This window comes from Melanotaenia boesemani, chromosome 5, assembly GCF_017639745.1.
Source record: "Melanotaenia boesemani isolate fMelBoe1 chromosome 5, fMelBoe1.pri, whole genome shotgun sequence".
NCBI classification, from domain to species: domain Eukaryota; kingdom Metazoa; phylum Chordata; class Actinopteri; order Atheriniformes; family Melanotaeniidae; genus Melanotaenia; species Melanotaenia boesemani.
In genome coordinates, this window is record NC_055686.1 from 98,722 (window position 1) to 124,132 (window position 25,411).

The 25,411-nt window shown below is 44.0% G+C and overlaps 1 protein-coding gene across 1 annotated transcript in view; it reads right to left on the reverse strand.

The window, feature by feature from the left end:
- LOC121639480 (retinal guanylyl cyclase 2-like) overlaps window positions 1-25,411 on the reverse strand; it is a 56,343-nt gene that overhangs the window by 24,559 nt on the left and 6,373 nt on the right. Inside the window, exons 3-10 of the mRNA XM_041984722.1 lie at window positions 19,969-20,124; window positions 19,228-19,370; window positions 18,543-18,698; window positions 4,921-5,070; window positions 2,432-2,651; window positions 2,216-2,291; window positions 1,969-2,053; window positions 1,507-1,623 (exon numbers count right to left, since the gene is read on the reverse strand). Coding sequence (XP_041840656.1) covers window positions 1,507-1,623; window positions 1,969-2,053; window positions 2,216-2,291; window positions 2,432-2,651; window positions 4,921-5,070; window positions 18,543-18,698; window positions 19,228-19,370; window positions 19,969-20,124 — 1,103 coding nt within the window. The remainder of the gene's footprint in view (window positions 1-1,506; window positions 1,624-1,968; window positions 2,054-2,215; window positions 2,292-2,431; window positions 2,652-4,920; window positions 5,071-18,542; window positions 18,699-19,227; window positions 19,371-19,968; window positions 20,125-25,411) is intronic.

The following is a 25,411-nucleotide window of genomic DNA, read 5'->3' on the forward strand; positions in this document are numbered from 1 at the left end:
TTATGTTTTCTGCACAGTTTTGCCTGACACATATTTGGATATGAAGACCACTGTATTTCACCATTTTTTGACATGAATGTCTTCTCTTCAGGAATAGGAATATCATTTCCCTCATCTGGTTCAAAATCAGAATCATTAGAATCAGAATTTATCTTCAGACACATCCTACTCTATTTCACTGTCATGATCAAAGATGACTTCCAGAGCCTCCTGGACTGTCATCTTTTTTTTAAAGGTCTGCCTGACAGACTGTAACCCCTGTTTTACACCGGGTGTGTGTTCAGCCTACGCTGCTATTCGCTGCAGCGTGTATAAGAAGCGTTCCAGAAGCGCGCTGTCATGGCGCTCCGCTAAATTTACGCACCGAGTCTATTTTTGGTGCTTAGCACACGCAGAATGCATCAATTCCACAGTTCAGATAGAGGCAGATGGGAAATCAGACACGGGAGCGCTCACCATAGACAATAATTCTAGTGGATAACATTCTCCACTCCTGTGATTTTGTGATCTCGCAGATCCTTCTACATCAGGCATGTCAAACTGGTCCAGCAAAGGGCCGGTGTGGCTGCAGGTTTTTGTTCCAACCAGCCAAGAGCACACAGTTTGCCCAATCAGCTGTCTGAAGACTGAGATCAGTTGACTGAATCAGTCAAATCTGGTGTGCTGCTGTTTGGTTGGAACAAAAACCTGCAGCCACACCGGCCCTTTGCTGGACCAGTTTGACAGGCCTGTTCTAGATGAACTGCACTTGTGGGCGCACCTGACACGCTCCAGATAAAAATTGCAGAGATCGGAAGAAAACCGTGATGCAGCTGTAATTTGATGCAAACGCACCCATTTTAATGGAGGGGTTATGTTGGTAGAACTCCCATGCAGAGAACCCCGTATGTCTTGCTCCTGCCCTGTTGAGTGTCCACTGAATGTGGGTGGAGGTGTCCCGCGAGAACATAAATGGTTCCCATCAAAAGTCATAACACCTGCACCTGTGTGTCTGTGTGTGTCTCTGTGTGTGTGGTTGGGGTGGAATATGTCTAATAGTTGCAAAGAAAGACATAGTTTGATGCTTCTGACACCCTTTTACCTGCAGTTTGACTGCTGGGTCAAATTGACCCGAACAGTATCTATGTAATATAAACATGCAGGGGATGGTTGCAAATACATGAGATGAACCATTTTCATTTTACATGCTTATTACACCAATTAAGGCAAGCAGAATATTTAAATACCTAACTCTTTTTGCTAGATCTTCAAACTTAAAAACGGGTCAATTTGACCTGTAACATAACAGGAAGATTAAATTAAATGGATCCAATAGCAAATCATGTTCTGCTCAGTGACTCATTCATTTTGACTCAGGTGTGTTGAAACAGGGAAACATCTAAATCTTCCAGGACTGTGGCTCTCTAGACCCGAACTTGCCTTCCTCTGGTCTAAGAACACAAGTCGTGAACACGACAGGGACATGTGCAGGCAGGTGTGCAGGTGTAAATATAAGTACAGGTGTACCTCCAAAATTCCAATGTTGGAGCTCTCAGGTGTTGTTAGAATGTAACTTCTAGCAATGGAGCGGAGGGGAGTTTTCATTTCCAGAAGACTCCTCATGATTGACTCGTCATTCAGTTTCTAAAAGAACATCTCAGTGTTAGCTTGACAACATTCAGGTTGACAAACAAACGAGAAGTACACAATGTCCCCATGTGGTGGAAAATCAGAGAAAACAAAACCCGTAGGCACAAAATTCCATTTTTATAGTTTGTTTTAAATTAACAAGAGTAGTGCTGCTTAAGAGAGTCTTATTTTAACCAGAACAAATACACTGCTTATTTTACTTCATCATTCTCATTATGTTTAGAAGAAGTTACAGGTTTCCTTGCTTGTCCGTGTTGCGGACAGAGCAACCTAAAATTCAACATGTGGGATGAACGTTTGCTCTGAAAGTCGGTTAACCAGTAATAAACGTAAACGTACCTTTCTGCTGACTTGTGTGTCAATGAAGACGATGTCATCCAGAGTCATGATCAGTTTGGTAACGTTGGCGGATTTCTTGTACTTCCTGTACAACGATCAGCATTAATATCTTTAGTAACAGCATCATTAACAATACTTCTCACAGCTGCACTTCATTAATAATATAACTGATCAAGGACACGTTTCTAACTTTATTAGACATGAAATATTAACAGCAGCAATGTAAAGGTGTGAACTGTGTTTTAACCTGATCCAAATGATAAAGGCTGCAGTCAAAGCGCAGACCAACAGGAAGAGGAAGAACATCATGACTGGATCCACACCTGCAGATAAATGGAAACACCATTAATCTGGCTGGATGATCATCACAGTTCACATGAACTGGACAAGGTTCATGGCAGGCTTCCTCTTGAAACAAAACAAACTTAAAATTCCTACATTCTGTGCAGATCAGTGAACACACCTCCGCTGCAGGCTTCCTCTGGACTGAACCAACAGAAGCTGGCTTTGGGGGGTTTTCCTCCAGGGAAGAAGAAGGTGCGGCTGAGTGGTTTCAAACCGCCGACAGTCCCATCGGTGTGTGTTGGTGCAAGTGTGTGTGTTGGCACAAGGCGGTCACCCTCGCAGTCCAACACCACATACCTGGCTTGCAGTCCTCGTCCAGCTCCACCTCCATGCAGCATCTGAGCAGAGGGAAGAAAACAAGGCTGATGACAACATTTGTTATCTAACTGGCCATGCTCACAAACGTGCTTATCTCTCCATCCTCTTCTCACTAGATGTAGCTGATGTTTGTGTGTTGGTACGTTCATCTGCAGGTACGTTTGATGTCTATGGTAATTTATCATATCATCATCCTATTTTTCTTTTGGTATCATCTTGTACTGTCGTAGTTTATGTTGTTTTTTTTTCTCAGAATTCTATTTTTTTTCTTCGGTGACTCTAATACTCTTCCGTATGTAGAAAACCAACTTTCAGCGCAGTTGAATTTTTTGCATTCTTTCGCTTGCTTTAACAGTTTTTTTAATTTTCTGAAATTAGGAAATTATTTTTGGCTTTTTTTCTGTAGAAAATGTAAATAATTGAAATTACTCTGGAAAAAAATGCATATAGAGCCATGAGAAATAAATGCAACAGATTTAATGATTAATGTTGTTTTATAGGCAAGAACTAACAGCATCTGTTAGTTCCAGGCTCAATGTGTGCATTAAGGTCATTTTAAAAAGAGTTTTAATAAACACTGAACCAGTCCGGACCTCAATTTGTTCCGTTTGTTCTTTTTGGCCCACTGTGTTGGTGAGTTTGACCCCCTGCTCTACCTGAATGACCATTTAAATGTCTTTTTTTGTTTGTTTTGTTAAAGATCAGAGCAAAAAAATACATTTTGTGAAAAAATTGTGCCAGAGAATTATGATCTCACTTCTAAGCAAAAAAATCGGGACTTACATTTTTTTCAGAATTGTGCAGCCCTACCACAGATGTTAAAACATGGACGCTATTCACCATGCATGGAGGGTTCCACCCCAGATCCAGAGTCCAGAAACTACACACAAAGCTCAAAGAGGGAGGCCGAGGACTAGTGAGCATCAGGACCACTATCTAAGATGAAACACACTCCATGAATACATCAGGAAGATGGCCCCAAGGGATGAAGCACTTGGGGCCATCAGGTCTGCAGAGATGTGGATGCCCAGGAACCTAAAGGTGGAGACAATCTTCATTGATGGAGAGAGGAAAGTTTATTTCTATAGCACCTCACATCAACACTCCAGCTGACCAAGGTGTTTTACATCATAAAACATATAATACACATCAAAAAGAGGGATGTGTTCCTGCTTCTGGCTGCTGGTATCAAAGAAAATCTATTCTGTTTGGCCATTATTTATGTGGAGGGATTTTTGAGAGAGCCAGGGTTCAATGCCCTTTAAGCAGCAATTAATGGAGTTTAAACTATGTTGAGAACTGGGAGTGTCTGGCAGATAGTTTTGCACATCATCTGCATACAGATAAAGACAGATTATGGTGTTCAATAATCCATCCTAAAGGCAACACGTACACTGAAAAGAGCACAGGCCCCAGAATGGATCCCTGCAGCACACCAGAGGTCAGCGGAGTAGAAGAGGACAAGTCACCTATCAGAACAGACATAGACCTGTCCGTTAAATAGGATTGGAACCACTGTTCCCTGAAGGCCAACCTGCTGAGCCAGATCAGTGATGAGGACTGGATGGTCTACAGCTGTCCTAAGGTCCAACATCACCAGCAGAACAGATATTTTCGCATTAAAGGAGGAGAAAATGCCTATTGATACGTAGGTAATGCAGATTCAGCGCTCTGACGAGACCTGAAACCAGACTAGAATTTTTCTAATATGATGTTATTTTCTAGAAAATAAGTCATTCCTACAATTTGGTGCCGTTTGAGTCTCCATGATCTTACATGGTATATTTTCTTTAAATAACATTCACACCATCACATATTTAATTGTAAGCCCACTCCTACCATCACTTATATAATATTAATAAAAATGGTTACTTAATTAAGAATATTTTTTCTTATTTTGTTGCAAACAGGCCAAACTGACCTTTCCCCACTCTTGTATGCTCGACTAGTTACAATAAAAGTCCCAAAAAAATTTTGGTCAACTTTCTGAACAAATCCAATTTTTTAAAATATATTTTTATTGCTTTAAAACTTCAAAATAAGTTCAGACCATTCACTCCTCCAGTAACCTAACGTCACATCTTTGGACTGTGGGAGGAAGCTGGAAAACCCGGAGAGAACGAACACACGGGGAGAACATGCAAATCCCACACAGACGTTTTATGGACGCAGGTATGAACTGGAATCATGTGGTTTGTTTTACTGCACATACTGAACACAATGGAAATGTTAGAAAAAGAAAAGAAGAACCTGCATTTTACCAGAGGCAGCTGTTTAACTGGTTCTGACCTGATTAAAGCCCTGGAAATTAAAGCCTCCATCTGACTGGAAAAGTTGATCTCCTGTCACCCAGTGCCCGCCTCCTGCCTGGCGACGCTCCTCTACCGCCTTAGCAACAAAGTAGACCATGTTGAAGATGCTCCCAAACATCGGAGACACCTGTGAACAGATCCAGAGCAGACAGTCATACATAAAATACCTCAGAAACTGAGTAGACAGTAGATCTACACTCTTTATACAAAACAAGACAAAAGACTGGAAAACTAAAACAGACTGAAAAAGAACATAAACCCCAGATTATAACATCGCACATCATGGAGGTCATCCTTCTACTACCAAACTCCCTCCTGAAGGTGGTCGACAGCTCAAAGAGACCCTGAAGGAAGAGGTGGAGCCTCTAGAGCCTTTCATACATGCTCAGTGGATATGGTATCTGAGAAGTAAATAGAATATGTCGGATATAATAATAATACATTTTATTTATAAAGGCGCCTTTCTCACACTCAAGGTCACCGTACAATAAAAACACAACAATGAATAAATCCAAATAAAATACAAGAAAAACATAAAACAGTGATTGCAACAATGTACATATTATAATGAGTAAGCCAGTTTAAACAGATGTGTTTTCAGTTTGGATTTGAACAGATGAATAGAATCAGAGTTGCGGAGGTCAGGGGGGAGTGAGTTCCACAGATGAGGAGCAGAGCAGCTGAAAGCTCTACTCCCCATGGTGACAAGGCGAGCGGGGGTGAAGATGAGGTGAATTGCAGAGGAGGATCTGAGGGAACGGACCGGTTTGGCAACACGGAGGAGATCAGAAAAATATGGAGGGGCGAGGTTGTGTATGGCCATAAAGGTTAACAGCAAAATTTTATAGTGAATGCGATGGGTGATGGGGAGCCAGTGGAGCTGCTGTAAGATGGGGGTGATATGATGGATGGATGGGGTTCTAGTGATGATTCTGGCTGCTGCATTCTGTACCAGCTGAAGTTTATGAATTGATTTCTGGGGAAGACCAAACAGAAGGGAGTTGCAGTAATCCAAGCGTGATGTGACCAGGCTGTGTACAAGTATGGCGGTGGTGTGAGGGGTGAGAGAGGGGCGTAGGCGGTTGATATTGCGGAGATGGAAGTATGCGGACCGTGTTATGTTATTAATGTGTGATGTGAAAGAAAGAGTGCTGTCGAGGATGACACCCAGACTCTTTACCTGAGGGGAGGGAGAGATGGAAGAGTCATCAATGGGAATGCAGAAACTATCAGATTTAGAGAGGGTGGATTTGGTGCCAACTAGTAACATTTCGGTTTTACTACTGTTTAATTTGAGAAAGTTTGTAGTGAACCAGGACTTAATGTCATGAAGACAATCTGTGAGTGAGGTAGGTGGGAGAGTGGAGTTTGGCTTTGTGGAGAGATAGAGCTGGGTGTCATCCGCATAACAATGGAAATGTATGTGGTGTTTTCTAAAAATATAACCGAGGGGGAGGAAGTAGATGATGAACAACAGGGGCCCCAGGACTGAGCCCTGGGGCACACCTGTGGTGACTGGGAGTGACTGGGAATGGGATGATTTCAGCTGTACGAACTGAGTGCGGCCAGAAAGGTATGATTTGAACCAGTTAAGAGGGGTGTGGGTAATGCCAATAGAGGAGAGTCTAGTCAGAAGGATGGAGTGGGAAATAGTATCGAAGGCCGCACTCAGATCGAGAAGGATAAGAATGGATAATAAACCAGAGTCAGCTGCTAGAAGGAGATCATTGGTGACTTTTAGTAATGCTGTTTCAGTGCTGTGGAGTGGACGGAAACCAGATTGAAATTCTTCATATAGATTGTTAATGGATAGATGGGCTCGGAGTTGTGAGGAAACTATTTTTTCCAGTAGTTTTGAAATAAACGGCAGATTGGAGATGGGACGAAAGTTATTAAGGTTGTTAGGATCCAAGCCGGGTTTTTTAAGTATTGGGGTGATGGCAGCAGTTTTTAACAATGGGGGGACCAGACCAGTGGTGAGGGAGGAGTGTATGATGCAAGTAATGAGCGGCGCCAGTGAGGAAGCAGATGCTTTTACTAGGAAGGTTGGGATGGGGTCTAGTCGACAGGTGGATGATTTTGATTTCCTTATTAATTCAGTGATGGCAGTGATAGGGGGGAGAGTAAATGCAGAAAGAGAGATGGAAGGAGGCAGAAGGGGAGGTAATGGAGAAGGATTATAAGAAACATTTGGAGCGAGATGATATCTCTGGTCATTACTTCATTTGTTTCCAGGATCCCCATCAGTGTCTGCCAGGGCAGCAGCTAATCTTCCTGGGGTCCACGTATTGAGCAATAATACAAGAAATAATCCAATAAATCGTAATGATACAATTTAGTCCCACAACTCATAAAACATCCAACCCACACTGACCTCCCCCTCAGGGATTAGAATTAAACACAATAAAGATAAAATTTCCAGTACTGACAAATACACAGTCAAGTACCAACAAGAGACAGAATAGATGATTATGTCCAAATGAGTCTATATATCCACACAGGAAATCCATTTAAAAATAGCATTTCATGTCCCCTTAGAATATTATTCCTAATAACAGCAATAGAAAGTACCCGACAGAAAAGAACTTCTGTGGGTACTTTTTGTGTTTTTTTAAACTCATTTTACTGGTACGTGTTCTCAGGAAGCATGGCCCTGTATAAAGCTGTTTTCTGTGTAGCCTATGATGCTGGCATGGCCGAGCGTCGCCTGTCTAGTGATGCGAGTATTGTGAGTTCTGACCGGAATAGGCAGACACAATCGCAGGTAATAATCTAAAGAAGGTTTAATACCAGAGGTCAGTTGGATGAATGCAGGAGCATGAACCAAGACTAGACAATGAACAGAGTGAACTGAGGGCATAAATAGGGATGTGGACAGGTGTTGGTTATAAGGCAGATTGGTGAGCACAGGTGGTATCCAGCTTGGCAGAGTCAGATGGGTTATGGGTATTGTAGTTCATTCCAGGGATCAGTATTCAGGAGAGGAGGAGCGTGCTGGTGGAGGAGGTGCAGGCCTGACACTATGTCTGATACTGCCATGGGAAAAGTTTAAATACAAAGATGGAGACTGAGCCCTGGTCCAAATAAAATAAGACCAAGATATTAGTAGTTCGTCTAACATCAAAGAGCTTTGTGCATCAACACTCGCTGTGATAGAAGAGCTGAACGTGCAGCTTTATTCTGCTCCAACTGAAGATGGAACGGGTCTTCTTGATGACAACGACCCAACAACAACGTGGGCTAGTGCTGTACAGGTTGTACAAGCCTTTACAGGCATGTTGGAAGTCAGAACTCAGATTATTTACCGAAAAAATCATTTGAAATTTGAGGAATGACAAGTTTTTCCATGACTTTATGGAGAGTTGGAATAATCCTGTTGGGCCTGCAGTTAGATCCAAGGAAGGCTTTCTGATTATGTTTAGGTAATGTGAAAACTTTAGTGACTTTCCAAGTCTGGGAAAAAATACTTTCTGTCAATCTGAGGTTAAAATATGACGTACAGCTTCACAAATGCCATCAGTAATAAGTCTAAATTTACCATCAAGACCAAACTGTTCATCGTTTCTACGTGACTAGTTTGTCCACTTCTTCCAGTTCTATGGCCTAAATTTAAATGTACAATTTCTATCTGTCATGATATGTTTTTAAATTATTTCTATAGATTTGTCATAAATAACGTAATTCATGTTGGATCTAAGTGTCTTTACATTATCAGCATAAAGTTATGAAAATAATATCAGTTGGTTATAAACGTCTCTTCTGGCTTAGTGGATGAGGGAACATCATCATTAGGCCTGCATAAAGGTTATTTAAGGTCTGCAAACATTGCTTTCCATCAAGCCGTACTTCTGGAAACAGCTTTTTAACCTTGTTTCTGAGAGCCCGGTAGTATTTTTACAAGGTTTGATCACCTGATTTAACAACTGCACATTTTGTCTCATTCTAGTGGGTCATGCATGTTTTTAATTAATCATCCAGCCATGGGGCAAATGATTTTTTAACAGGTCATTTTTCATCGGTGTACCATGTCTGCAAACTTATTAAAGTAATGTCGGTGTCTTTTAGAGCATAAATTAGATCCCACTTCAGATTTTTAAACTTACCTTCACTGAAATATTTATAGGATCTATACCAGGGATCATCAAATCTGGTCCTGGAGGGCTTGGTATAGAAGTAGGCCCCTCCCACAGCCAAGACGTCCCCCAAGAAGGCTCCAGCCAAGAAAGTACCAAAAAAGGTGGCAGCCAAGAAAAGCCTCCAGAGGCCAAAGGCTGCCAAGAAGCCCACAGTCAAGAAAGCTGCTGTAAAGAAGGCCAAGAAGTCAATCCAAACAAACCACAACCTCACCCAATGTGTCCAAGCAGCACATTGAGGAACATTAGTGTCATCAACACAGACAGCATGTGGTAAGGCATCAAGACCATCACAGAGTCCGAGCCCAGAGACCAGCAGGTCAGCACGACCCCACTCTGTCTGACACCAGGAGCAGCTTCTTCCAGGCTTCGACGCTCCAGTAGCAGAAGTACTGCTCACCTCCACAGCCAGAGGCAGCATCAGCCTCTTACCCTGCAGCTGCACCAAGTCACCTCCACCCTGAGGAGGATCCACATCAGCAAGGCTGCGGGTCCAGATCAGGTGTCGAGTCAGACACAAAACAGTGTGCAGACCAGCTAGAAGAAGTTTTTCTGGACCTCTTCAACCTGTCCCTGCAGCTTTCCAGGGTTCCTGTCTGCCTGTAGTCCTCCATCATTGTGCCTGTCCCAGATAAACAACCATTACCTGCCTCAATGATCACCGCCATCATGAAGGTTTCCAGCAGATCCTCCTAAAGCACATCAAGGACGCCATCCCTGTTGGCCTGTCCCACAGAGAGAAGCGTTTACGGAGGATGCTGTCTCTATAGAGCTTCACACAGCCCTGACTTACTGTCATGTTTTGGTGTCTGAGTTTGCAGGTCAGGGTGAGCAGGTTACCATGGGGACTGAGGGCGGAGTCTGGAGCCACAATTGCTGCCACCTGCAGCTCATCAGCAGGCTCGTCATCTGGCTCTTCTCCCTGCTATTTAGGGGCAAGCAGGAGCTCCAGCCATCGCCAGATTGTCACACTTTACTGCGTGGTAACCAGGCCTCATTCTAAGTCTTACCTTGTGCCTTGTTCTCAGTAAAACTCATCTTGTCGTCTTTATTCCTCAGCCTTAGACTGTGTTTCCTTGGATCACCACAGCACCTTGGATAAGGACTGTCCCCATGCCAAGTCGACTGCCTGCCTGCTCGCCCTGCCTGCAACCAAACTCATTCCACCTCCACCAGAAACCATCTCCTGGCTTACTCCTCCACCGTCAGTCTTCCTCTGGAATACAGTAAGCCGCTGCCATAGCAGACATAACCCAGCACCCTCTCAGACCCACATTAATCCTCTGCCCTCTCATAGGAAGTGCTTCCCGGACCTGGACCAAGCCACTAACATTCATTATAAATAAACATTGTTTGCATCTCCCTCGTCTCACTGAGTGTTCTGCATTTGGGTCCACTTCTTTGTACCGCAGTCCCCGACCGTGTCACTTACCTGCAGAAGTTTATGGACTTCAGCTCAGCCTATAACACCGTTCTACCCGACGTGCTGGCCCTGAAGCTCCACAACTTAGAAGCTAGAAGACTTTTTGGTGGTACATGACTCATTCTTGCTAGTCGGGGTTGACAGGCTCTCATCTTAATCTTATCCCTCAGGTCAGTTGCTTTCTCATTCATCTCATTCATTGTCATTGGGGCTTGGTACCCAGTCTCTGGGGAGAAGTTGATGTTAACTCCCTCTTCTGACCTATTGTCCTGGTTCCCTCTAGCCTTAGTATTAGCCTGTTACTCTTTAGTCTCTCACTTGCCGGTTGTAGTTTGCGGATGCTGGAACACTGGGCTACAAGTTGTTTCAATATCAGTGTAGAATGTGGGTATCAGAGAATCCAGTCCATCTCTTTATGTAGCCTCGCCTACTAGGGTTACTAGAGTAGTAGTATTCCAACAGTGCCTTGTTAGCATCTTGTGTCCAGCAGCATCTATTTTGTGTTCCAGTAGTCCATTTCTCAACATAGTACTCTGGTTCCTCAGTACCTGATGCAGACCTTGTTTGACTGGATGACATCTGAGCGGGTATGTCTCTCTGTTCGATTGCACTCACGATGAGGTGGTTAGACAGTCGCATTAAGGGTCTCGCCTAAGGACCTGTCGGGACAGGTGCGCCTGGATGGATGTGAATGTGTTGTGGTGTTACTTTTAGGTGGGTGGGTGTTACGACCCCAGGCCTGCTGGCCGTGGTCGTAAGGATGACGGCAGCGTCTTCTGGACGACAGCTCCGCCCGTTCTTGCCTTCTGGCTGCTTTCTGATGAGGCTCCCTCTACACCTGGACAGATGTGATTGTCCCGCCCCTCCTCTCCGCCAGCCAATCCAACCCTCCGGCCGGGACTTCATAAGGGAGGAGAATACAGCAATCGGGGCAGCTGTGTTCTTCAGGAGCACAGTGTGCCAGGCTGGGATTTGTGGTGGTTGGAGATCGGTCTTCGAGCTTGCTTAGTGTTTTTGGATGCTATTGGAGCTAGACCTTTGCATACCGAGCGGAGAAGCTCTCACGTTATGTTTGTGTTAAGTTTCCTTTGTGTCTGGAGTTGGATAAACGCTCACCTTTTGTGAGTCGCTTTACGTACTTCTGTTTTGTAGACCTTGGTTAAGTTTCCTTTTTGTAATCATTACTAACTTTATATACCGCAAGGCGGACACCTTTAGTTTCTTCTGCTGTTCTGTTGTTTGTTTTGATTGTTTCTTTACTCTGGGCATTGCAATAAACAGTAATACTGTTTTAGCCCCGTGTCTGTCTTCGATTTGTTAGTGACCCAGATCCCCTAGATCGCCACGGGTCATAACAAAGTGGGGGCTCGTCCGGGAAATTTCTTCTATTACCATCTTGGAGGATCTCCTGGGGTTTTTGCACGGTGTGGTGAATTTGGCCATTTATTTTTTTTCTTGTGTTTGTGATTGGGCGCTGTTATTTTGAAGGGGAGCTTCCGGTTGGCAGCTTCCGGTGGAGCGTGGTGCCGATGGGTGAGTTTACTCCATGCTGCTGGCGGCATTCGGAGCTGCTGAGGACACGACTCCAGTGGGAGCGTGTGTGTGTAAAGGTGATTGGTGCCTGAACTGTAAGCCGCAGCTGTGTAGGGCGCTCTGGCCTAGGGGCGACCCGTCGTGAGGCTGAGGACGTGCCTCTCAATGGTTGCGAGGGTGACGCGGGTTGAGGGCCTGGAGTTCTCCCCTGAGACGCCGTCACTGACTCTGACACCCTGGTGGGGGTGTAGACGGTGCGGACGTGTGAGGGCTGCGCGTGTTCAGGCGCTCTCCTTTATTTGTGCTTTTGCTGCTCCGTGGTGAATTGTGTGCCTGTCATTTGTAGCGTGGTGGGGTGAACTCGCCGTTGGCCCCTTTCGGTTGTGGTGGCCGACAGGGTACGCTCGTGTGTGGTGGTGTTGTGTTTTGTGTGACAGCTGTGCGGATGGGTAGCCTTTTGTTGGTTGGACTGTTCGAGCGTGAGTAGCGGGATGGATCCCGCCGGGTTGATGTCCCTAGTCGGGGACGGTAGAACAGTCCCAGAAGGTTGGCGTACCACCATGTTCTCAGTGGGGAACGTTTTGGGGCACAGGCTGGATTGGAGCAACACTGCCATTTGTGTTTGTGTTTGTGTTTTTGTTTTGTTGTGTTTTTTGTTGTGCCAAAATCCTTGTGAGGATTTCGACACTTAAGGGGGGGTGTGTTACGGCCCTGCTTGTCGTGGACAAGCTGTGGCCGTTTATGTGTGATTAGGGGCGGCAGAGCGCTGCCAGGAGTGGCCAGGGCCAGCGTTTTTGCCCCCGCCCCTTTGAGACTGGCATCCCTCTGGACCAGTCAGGCTGCAGCCTATGGGACAGCTCAGGCTGAAAAGGCTGCAGCCGAGGCAGGTCTGGAGGGGGGGAGATGCCAGAGAGGTTCAGGCCGCTCTCCCCCTCATGTTGTGCACCGGGTGTGTGTGTCGCGACCACTTCATTTATCACAATGGGTGCTTAAGTGTCTAGTTAAGTTTACTTTGTGGATTATTTTAGGGCTGGGCTAGGTTAGCGTTTTATTGTGTTGTGACAACGGTCACTTTAGTTATGGGCCTGTTGCTTTTGTTTGGTTTTAGTCTCACCACCGAGTTGCTATTGTGTCTTTGTGTGCACTCGGTGTGTGTTTGGTATAGGTTTTAGTTTGTTTCTTGTGGGGGCTCGTCCGGGAAATTGTTTTGGACTAACTCTGTGAAGACAGGTTATTGTTTGGTGGTGAGAGTGTTTTCCCCTCGGTGTCAGGTTTCTGCATTGTATTGCGTAAGTGGCTTGTTTAGTATGGCGCCGTTCGATTTGGAGGAGTTCAAGGAGGACCCTTCCTTGGCTCGAGTGGCTGCCTGTCGAAAGGATGATTTGGTACTGATTGCTGACTGTTATGACATCCCCTTACAGAAAAAGATGTTAAAACGGGATATGAGGAGTGTGGTGATAGCGGGTCTAAGAGACAGAGGTCTACTTCCTTGTGATGTGGCTGAAGCACCTGTGCCGGGGTTGCCTGAGAAAACAGGCGCCGGCAAGGCAGAGCCTGCGGGCTCCACAGACTTCGGTGAAAGCGCAATGGCCTCTCCGGACGGAGACGGCGGAGTCACTCCGCCGGCCACGCTCCCTAAGTTCGTTCCTTTGTCCTTGTCAGAGAGCGGGTCAGAAACTACCGGGCTGGACGCTCGAACACGGCTGAGAATCGCAAAGTTGCGATTAGAAAGCCAGTGCAGCTTGCAGCTGGAGCTGCGCCGTATGGAGATTGAGGCTGACAAGGAGGTGCGCATGCGCCAATTGGAGCTTGAAGCTCGTGCTCAGTCCACAGCGGGAGCCTCTGCAGGACCTAGTCAGATGCCGTGCATGGGCACGAGGACCACGCCGACCCTCGACAATCCCTTTGACATCTCTAAATTCATACAGTTTGTACCAGTATTCGGGGATGTAGAGGCTGATTGCTACTTTGCTGCTTTTGAGAGGATAGCATTAACCTTACAATGGCCAAAAGAATGGTGGGCCCTGCTTATACAATGCAGATTGAAAGGTAAAGCACAAGAGGTGGTGGCGGCGCTTCCTCTTCTAGAAAGCCAACGCTATGACACGGTAAAGGCAGCGGTACTGAAGGCGTATGAGCTGGTACCGGAGGCCTACCGCCAGCGTTTCTGAGACTACCAAAAACACAAATCCCAGACCTATGTCGAGTTCGCCAGAGAAAAGAGTAACCTCTTTGACCGCTGGTGTTCAGCTGGTAGTGTGACTACCTTTGATGAATTAAGAGATCAAATTTTGCTTGAAGAGTTTAAGAAGCAACTACCCGAAAGAGTAGTTGTGTATCTGAATGAACAGCGGGTGGCTACTCTGTCCGCCGCCGCTACCATTGCAGATGAGTATGTTTTAACCCATAAGACGGTGTTTAGACCAGTCCAAAACGACTTTAGTAAAGAAAGAAAGAATACGAACAGGCCCTGTATGAAAGAAGAGCGCGCTTGTTTTTACTGTCATAAGGTTGGACATTTGATTGGGGACTGTGATTTATTGAAGAACAAGCCTAAAAGACAATCATCTATTCACCGTGAAAAGGGAGTAGGCTTGATAAGTAGTAACCGGGATACGGGGGTGGTTAATCCGTCTCCAGACCCTTGCTTCCGGCCGTTTACAATGGATGGGATGGTTTCCTTAACAGGAGATCCGGAGGATTCTATAAAAATAAACGTACTGCGTGATACAGGAGCCTCCCAGTCACTTATTCTTGCTGGTGCTCTGCCTTTCTCTGAGGCATCATATGCTGGATTTCGGGTGATTCTGAAGGGGGTAGAACAAGGATATGTTCCAAGACCTGTACATTTTGTGCATTTACAAACTAAACTTGTAAGTGGTGTGTTTCCGATGGCGATATGTCCTGAACTGCCTATTGCTAACGTTTCTCTGCTTCTAGGCAACGATATAGCAGGAGGGCGAGTGACTCCTGCATTAGAAGTACTAGACCAAGTGGAGGAGCTACAACCAAGCTGTGCGGTAACCCGAGCTCAAGCTCGTTTGAAAAACTCCGAGGAGCATGATCCAACCGAAATAACTTTAGCTGATACTTTCATGGTCTCCCTTTCAGACGCTGCACTGCCGGAGGGAGAGGCACAGATGGATAGAGTGGTCCCCGACAATAAAGTGCGGGAGGATCCACCCCATGCTGCTGGCTCTCCCCGACAGTTATCACGTGACATCCTTTGCGGGGAACAGAGGAGGGACACCACACTAGCATCATGTTTTCGGAAGGTGGTAGGGGCCGATCAGCTGACGGAGTCTCGCACAGGTTATTATGTAGAGAATGGTGTGTTGATGCGGCGCTGGTGTCCGGCTGTTCCGGGCTTGGATTGGAACGTGGAGAATCAAATTGTGTTACCCTCCCCGTTTCGAGCCCAGGTCCTGAATTTAGCCCACGACGATCACTGGTCGGGACACATGGGTGTCACCAAAACTTACAAACGAGTATTAAAACATTTTTTCTGGCCGGGTCAGAAACGAGATGTCGCTCGTCATGTCCGCTCATGTCACGTTTGCCAGATGACAGGCAAACCCAATAGCACGATACCTCGTGCCCCTTTACATCCTATTCCAGCAGTAGGTGAACCTTTTGCCTCGTTAATTGTGGATTGTGTAGGTCCTTTGCCCCGCACTCGTTCTGGAAATCAGTTTTTGTTAACTGTTATGTGTCCAGCCACACGATACCCTGAAGCCATTCCCTTACGCCGCATCACTGCTCAAACGGTTACAAAAGCATTGATGAGATTCTGCTCTACTTTCGGATTACCCCGCACTATTCAGTCTGACCAAGGAAGCAACTTCACATCCAACCTGTTCAAACAGGTATTAGCTGAACTGAAGATCCACCACGTTACTAGTTCCGCGTATCATCCTGAAAGTCAGGGAGCACTAGAACGATGGCATCAGACGCTAAAAGCCATGCTAAAAAGATATTGTTATCAGGAAAGCTCCAACTGGGATGAAGGCCTCCCATTTCTACTGTTCGCCGCCCGTGAAGTTCCTCATGAATCCCTTGGATATAGTGCTTCTGAACTGGTTTTCGGACACACATTAAGAGGTCCGTTAAAGGCCCTCAAAGAAACTTTATTAGATAAGAAGACGCCCTCGACCACCAATGTGTGCAAATATGTTAATGATTTTCGTGCACGTTTGCAACGCTCCCGTGCATTCGCCGCCACAGCATTAAAAGAAGCTCAAGTAGAAATGAAGCGACGTTACGATAAGAAAGCGGTGCCTCGCATATTCAGTGAAGGGGATAAAGTTCTGGCCCTTCTTCCAGTAAGTGGCACAGCATTAGATGCGCGATTTGCAGGACCATATGTAGTGAAAAGACGTTCGTCCGACACAAACTATATTATCGCCACCCCAGAACGGTTTAGAAAAACCAGAACTTGTCATATCAACATGCTTAAAGCCTACGTGTCACGTGGTGATACGATCCCACCAATCCGCTCCCGCGACGGTGTGTTGCCGGAAAAGCCGTGTGGACTAGTCACTGTAGCCAATGACGCATGCCCAGACAGCCTCGAACGGATTTCGGCCAAGCTGACTTCTCGTCTTTGTAACTCCGAAATGTTATCCAAACTGCCAGAAGAGCTTCGGAGCCTGACGGAAGCTCGACGACAAGACATCGTGTCCTTGGTTTCTGCCTTCGTTACCTTATTCCAAGATGTTCCCTCTCAGACTCATATAATCCAGCATGACATCGATGTAGGTCAAAACACGCCTGTGAAACAACACCCCTACCGATGTAGCATGGTTAAACGGCAGATTATGACCCAGGAAACGGATTACTTGTTGCAACACGGACTAGCGACACCCAGCCAAAGCCCATGGAGCTCTCCGTGTATTGTAGAAACCAAACCAGATGGCTCCCCGCGCTTCATTACTGACTACCGGAAAGTAAACGCGAAAACAATATTAGATGCCTACCCAATGCCTCGAATAGAAGATTGCATTGATTCGATAGGATCTGCCAAGTTTGTCACTAAATTAGATTTGCTCAAGGGGTACTGGCAGATCCCTCTGACAGATCGTGCCTCAAAAATATCAGCATTTGTCACTCCAGATCGCTTCCTTCAATACAAAGTAATGCCCTTTGGTTTATGTAACGCTCCTGCTACATTCCAACGACTTGTGAACACCCTGTTTTCGGACCTTCCCTGGTGCCGGGCGTACTTGGACGACATAGTGGTCTTCAATAACACCTGGGAAGAACATTTAGAGGCCCTAACTACTGTGTTTATTCGCCTTCGAGAAGCAAATTTGACGCTGAATTTGGCCAAATGTGAGTTTGGAGAAGCCACTGTTTCATACTTAGGCCATCAAGTAGGACGTGGAGTGGTGCGCCCTCTTGAGGCTAAGACAACCGCAATCCGCCAGTTTCCAATTCCTGAGGGACGGAAAGCCCTCCGACGATTCTTAGGAATGACCGGTTACTACAGACACTTTTGCCGCAACTTTGCCACGGTTGCCGCTCCGCTGACAAACTTGTTGAGCATCAAGCGTGACTATGTGTGGACAGAAGAGTGTCAACATGCTTTCGACAGTGCCCGAGCCCTTTTGCAGCACTCGCCAGTCTTAGCTGCTCCTAACTTCCAGCGCCCTTTTAAACTGGAGATAGATGCCAGCGATGTAGGCGCCGGTGCCGTTCTCCTACAAGCTGACGACCACGGGCTTGATCACCCCGTGGGCTATTTCTCCCGGAAGTTCAGCCGGCATCAGCAGCGGTATTCCACCATAGAAAAAGAGACCCTATCATTGCTGCTCGCACTTCAGCACTTTGACGTGTACGTGGGTTCCTCCTCGGCCCCTGTAATAGTCTATACTGACCATAACCCGTTGACATTCCTAGCCCGCATGTACAATCAGAACCGCAGATTAATGCGCTGGGCTCTCATTGTTCAGGAATATCCGTTAGAAATACACCACAAAAAAGGGACTGAAAATGTGTTTGCTGATGCGTTATCCCGAAATTTGGCATAGTGTTCTCTGGGGGTGTGTATGTGTGTGGAGTAACTTGTGTAATTTAAGTTGTTTATTCATTGTAGAGGTGATTCTGATCTTAGTTTCAGGATTCTGAAACTTGAGGGTGGAGGTGTTACGACCCCAGGCCTGCTGGCCGTGGTCGTAAGGATGACGGCAGCGACGGCAGTGGGTGAGATGTTCTGGTGTGGGAATAAAGCTGGAATCATGTTAAAGTACCCTGTAAGTAGATCTATACCACAACTATGCACCTGAATGTGCTCCCCAGTACAGAAATTCTGGAAATAAAGGGTTCACCCACACTAGCCAGTTGATGGGGAGTTTTAGCTGATCGTTAAGGTTACACAGTATGACTAACTCACGTGATCAGTCTGGTGATTAATCAAGTCATTGCTCGTGTGAATTGTTTACCTGTGAGACCCAAACTGTTTTGGTCACAAGACTTATCGTGTGTTTGTTTTCCTGTGGGTTATGTGTTTACCTCGGTTGCAGAGATGGCTGAGCGAATTTCTCGGCTGACCTGAGCCTGACGGAAAGCTTCATAAAAACTCTGGTCAGAGTCCATGGTAACGGTCAGGACAGCACTGTAGGCGTGCCGAAGCATGGTGCTGTTGGTCAGTTGGTGGAAGGTTATGTCCTGATTTAACAAAGGAAAGGAGGCAACCAATCAGAATGCTGCTTTAATGGACCAACAAGGAGATCTTTAGATTGAAAAATCTAGTTTGGAATGGTATAAAACATAACAATTAAGACCAAGAGATTTATATATTCATTCATTTACAAAAGTTTATGTCCGACCAACAAGAATATTCATTTTCTTTATCTTTTTTTTTTTTCTTTTTTGAGAATCTGAACTTGTTCTTTTTAAATAAAAGTCAGTCCTCGAGGGCTGATGTCCTCCAGATTTACCATGTTTTCTGCTTCAACACACCTGACTCAAATGAAAAAGATCCAACAGCCTATTAAGTTTTGCACAGTGACTCAGCAATTTGAGTCAGGAGGTTTTGAAACAGGGACACATCAAAAACCTACAGGATTGTGGCCCTTGAGGACCGGAGCTGGGCACCCCTGGTTTAAATCAACAGCAGCTCCACCTTGTGTCTCAAGTGGAACTACACTTTTAGAAACAATTCCACTGCGAGTCAAGTAGAAAGGTGATCAGTTACCTGGTATGGCATGGCATACAGCAAAGCGTCATAGGGAAGAAACACATAACCATCAGAGATCATCCCCATATCCAGGGCAGCCAACAAGAGCTCTTTCTGATGCTCTCCACCAACCAGAACGGAGCTCATGCACATGATGACCACTACAGAAAAAATAAATTTGTAATGTTTAATCTGTGGATCAGCTGGTTGAAGCTGAAATACTTATATCTAATCACAGAGATTATTAATTAGCATTTAGTTTTCCTTTGCAGACCCCGTTACCCAGGTAACCAGAGATCAACCAACTCTGCTAGTCTGCCATTAGTTCATTCGCTCTTTAGGGTAATCGTTTTATTGTGTATTCATTACCATCTGTAATGTCTTTGTTTTATGTGAAGCACTTTGAATTGTCCTGTACATGAAATGTGCTGTACAAATAAACTGCCTTGTCTTGCCTTCATTGCAACTTAGCCTCCAGCAGCAGCTACTAAGATATTAATAACTATCATAATAATCTAATGTACCTTACTAATCTAGCACTTTGTGCTGATATTGTATAAAAAGTGCTTTATAAATAAAGTTTGATTTGATAATGTGCAGTGATTGGCTACATTGTGACGAAAGAAGGTCACCTAAATGTTATATGACAAGCATTAGAGGCCCCTGAGGTTTCATGACCCCTGTTTCTTTGGCTTGTTTTCACATTAAGTGATGCATTCACTGACCGACAGCAGCTTAGCTATTTTGCTCTTCTCTGACCTTTGACCTTGTCTGCTTGTCTTATTTCCCTCAGCGCCTCCCGTGCTCCACCCTTGTTCTTTGCTTCCATGGTAACTACAGGACCAATTGGCAGGCCCATAGCACGGAGAGCAGAAGCCACTTCCTGTCCAGTGCTTTCCCACAGGTCAGTCGGAGCTGATAAGAAAATAAACAACATCAGAACAAAACATCTATGCAACAGGTTAGTCCATTTGGGTCCACAACATTTGAGGAGAATCCAAAGGCATGAAAATGTGAACATTGTACATCGCAGGTTTAAATCTGTTTATTTAAGTTTCTAAGTCCTATATTGTATCAAACAACAGTTTTTCCAAATAATGTTGTATATTTTTTTATTACATTTAATCAGTTCATCACAGTTTTTGCAAAGTGTGCAATAGCAAGCATTAAAATTGGATATGAATGATAATTCTGTTAAGGAAATTTATCTTATTTGAGGTTTGATACAGAACACTGATACAATCAGCTATGTTTATTTAAAACATGATCTTTGAGACAAAAACAATGTTGACTTGCCAGTCCATCATGTAAGTTACCTCCCCACCACATGAGTTATAACACCATCACATGAGTTATAACACCATCACATGAGTTATAACACCACCACATGAGTTATAACACCACCACATGAGTTATAACACCACCACATGAGTTATAACACCACCACATGAGTTATAACACAATCACATGAGTTATAACACCACCACATCAGTTATAACACCATCACACGAGTTATAACACCATCACACGAGTTATAACACCACCACATGAGTTATAACACCATCACATGAGTTATAACACCACCACATGAGTTATAGCACCATCACATGAGTTATAACACCATCACATGAGTTATAACACCATCACACGAGTTATAACACCATCACACGAGTTATAACACCACCACACGAGTTATAACACCACCACACGAGTTATAACACCATCACACGAGTTATAACACCACCACATGAGTTTTAACACCATCACATGAGTTATAACACCATCACACGAGTTATAACACAACCACATGAGTTTTAACACCACCACATGAGTTATAACACCATCACAGGAGTTATAACACCATCACATGAGTTATAACACAACCACACGAGTTATAACACCATCACACGAGTTATAACACCATCACACGAGTTATAACACCACCACACGAGTTATAACACCATCACACGAGTTATAACATCATCACACGAGTTTTAACACCATCACATGAGGTTTAACACCATCACCTGAGTTATAACACCATCACATGAGTTTTAACACCATCACATGAGTTATAACACCACCACATCAGTTATAACACCATCACACGAGTTATAACACCATCACACGAGTTATAACACCACCACATGAGTTATAACACCATCACATGAGTTATAACACCACCACATGAGTTATAGCACCATCACATGAGTTATAACACCATCACATGAGTTATAACACCATCACACGAGTTATAACACAACCACACGGGTTATAACACCATCACATGAGTTATAACACCACCACAGGAGTTATAACACCATCACATGAGTTATAACACCACCACATGAGTTATAACACCACCACATGAGTTATAACACCATCACATGAGTTATAACACCATCACACGAGTTATAACACAACCACATGAGTTTTAACACCACCACATGAGTTATAACACCATCACAGGAGTTATAACACCATCACATGAGTTATAACACCACCACATGAGTTATAACACCACCACATGAGTTATAACACCATCACATGAGTTACAACACCATCACATGAGTTATAACACCATCACATGAGTTATAACACCATCACACGAGTTATAACACAACCACACGAGTTATAACACCATCACACGAGTTATAACACCATCACACGAGTTATAACACCACCACACGAGTTATAACACCATCACACGAGTTATAACATCATCACACGAGTTTTAACACCATCACATGAGGTTTAACACCATCACCTGAGTTATAACACCATCACATGAGTTTTAACACCATCACATGAGTTATAACACCACCACATCAGTTATAACACCATCACACGAGTTATAACACCATCACACGAGTTATAACACCACCACATGAGTTATAACACCATCACATGAGTTATAACACCACCACATGAGTTATAGCACCATCACATGAGTTATAACACCATCACATGAGTTATAACACCATCACACGAGTTATAACACCATCACACGAGTTATAACACCACCACACGAGTTATAACACCACCACACGAGTTATAACACCATCACACGAGTTATAACACCACCACATGAGTTTTAACACCATCACATGAGTTATAACACCATCACACGAGTTATAACACAACCACATGAGTTTTAACACCACCACATGAGTTATAACACCATCACAGGAGTTATAACACCATCACATGAGTTATAACACCACCACATGAGTTATAACACCACCACATGAGTTATAACACCATCACATGAGTTACAACACCATCACATGAGTTATAACACCATCACACGAGTTATAACACCATCACACGAGTTATAACACAACCACACGACTTATAACACCATCACATGAGTTATAACACCATCACAGGAGTTATAACACCATCACATGAGTTATAACACCACCACATGAGTTATAACACCACCACATGAGTTATAACACCATCACATGAGTTATAACACCATCACACGAGTTATAACACAACCACATGAGTTTTAACACCACCACATGAGTTATAACACCATCACAGGAGTTATAACACCATCACATGAGTTTTAACACCACCACATGAGTTATAACACCACCACATGAGTTATAACACCATCACATGAGTTACAACACCATCACATGAGTTATAACACCATCACATGAGTTATAACACCATCACACGAGTTATAACACAACCACACGAGTTATAACACCATCACACGAGTTATAACACCACCACATGAGTTATAACACCAACACATGAGTTATAACACCACCACATGAGTTATAACACCACCACACGAGTTATAACACCATCACACGAGTTATAACACCACCACATGAGTTATAACACCACCACATGAGTTATAACACCACCACATGAGTTATAACACCACCACACGAGTTATAACACAACCACACGAGTTATAACACAATCACACGAGTTATAACACCACCACACGAGTTATAACACCATCACATGAGTTATAACACCACCACATGAGTTATAACACCATCACACGAGTTATAACACAACCACACGAGTTATAACACCATCACACGAGTTATAACACCATCACATGAGTTATAACACCACCACATGAGTTATAACACCACCACACGAGTTATAACACCATCACACGAGTTATAACACCACCACATGAGTTATAACACCACCACATGAGTTATAACACCACCACACGAGTTATAATACCATCACATGAGTTATAACACCACCACATGAGTTATAACACCATCACACGAGTTATAACACAACCACACGAGTTATAACACCATCACACGAGTTATAACACCATCACATGAGTTATAACACCACCACATGAGTTATAACACCACCACACGAGTTATAACACCATCACACGAGTTATAACACCACCACATGAGTTATAACACCACCACATGAGTTATAACACCACCACACGAGTTATAATACCATCACATGAGTTATAACACCACCACATGAGTTATAACACCATCACACGAGTTATAACACAACCACACGAGTTATAACACCACCACATGAGTTATAACACCACCACATGAGTTATAACACCACCACATGAGTTATAACACCACCACATGAGTTATACCACCATCACACGAGTTATAACACCATCACAGGAGTTATAACACCACCACATGAGTTTTAACACCATCACACGAGTTATAACACCACCACACGAGTTATAACACCATCACACGAGTTATAACACCATCACATGAGTTTTAACACCATCACACGAGTTATAACACCACCACATGAGTTATAACACCACCACATGAGTTATAACACCATCACACGAGTTATAACACCATCACACGAGTTATAACACCATCACACGAGTTATAACACCATCACACGAGTTATAACACCACCACACGAGTTATAACACCATCACACGAGTTATAACATCATCACACGAGTTTTAACACCATCACATGAGGTTTAACACCATCACCTGAGTTATAACACCATCACATGAGTTTTAACACCATCACATGAGTTATAACACCATCACATGAGTTATAACACCATCACACGAGTTATAACACCATCACACGAGTTATAACACCACCACATGAGTTATAACACCATCACAGGAGTTATAACACCATCACATGAGTTATAACACCACCACATGAGTTTTAACACCATCACATGAGTTATAACACCATCACACGATTTATATCTGTCTAACATGAAACCTGAGTTATATCTAGTTTACATTTCCTATTCACCAGTAATCATCTGACGCCCCCTACTTTGTTAAACTACAGACACTACTCTACAGAAAACACCATGGAGAAACACCACTGTGGTTACCAGCCTAAAAAGAGAAAGCAGAAAAACTGAGCGGAAATGGCGGAAAAATAAACTTTAAATTTACTATGAGCTGTAGAAACAAAGCCTGCGTAACTATAACAATGAGCTGTGAAGGCCAGAGAGCTGCTTTTATCTGGAATGATTAACAGGAACGTTAATAATTCTCTCTGTTTGCTATGATTGAAAAACTTACTAATCCTCCTAAACAGATAAGCCCTGAGCTCCTTTCCACTTAGAAATCAAACCAACTTTTTTAGCCAAAAAATTTAAACACTTAGGCAAAATATTAATTCCACACAGTCAAACAAGAAAACTAGTCTGTGTCTAAAACCTGGAAATATTTCTGATGTCATGACGCAATTTAAAATGGTGAATTTAAAAGTCCTACAAGAAACAGTTTGGCATTTGAAATCAACAACATGCACTCTGGACATGATACCATCCGACTTTTTAAAACCAGATTTTACCTCAGTAGAAAGTGGTCTCCTACTGATAGTTAACAGCTCGCTGGCATCAGGCATTTTTCCCAAGTCACTAAAGATGCTGCTATTAAGCCTCCTAAAGAAAAGGACTCTAGACGCCTCTATAACGAACAACTACAGACCGTCTCTAACCTCTTTTATTTCCAAGATTATTGAGAAAGTTGTATTTCACCAGCTTCATGACTTTTTAAATGAAAGTGGAAATCTGGATAAATTTCAGTCCAGCTTCCGACCTCATCACAGCACTGAAACAGCTCTGGTCAACGTGGCAAAGGACTGGTTCTGGTCTAGTATCAGTCCTGGTTCTGGTCCAGTATCGGTTCTGATTCTGGTCCTGTATCAGTCCTGGTTCTGGTCTAGTACCAGTC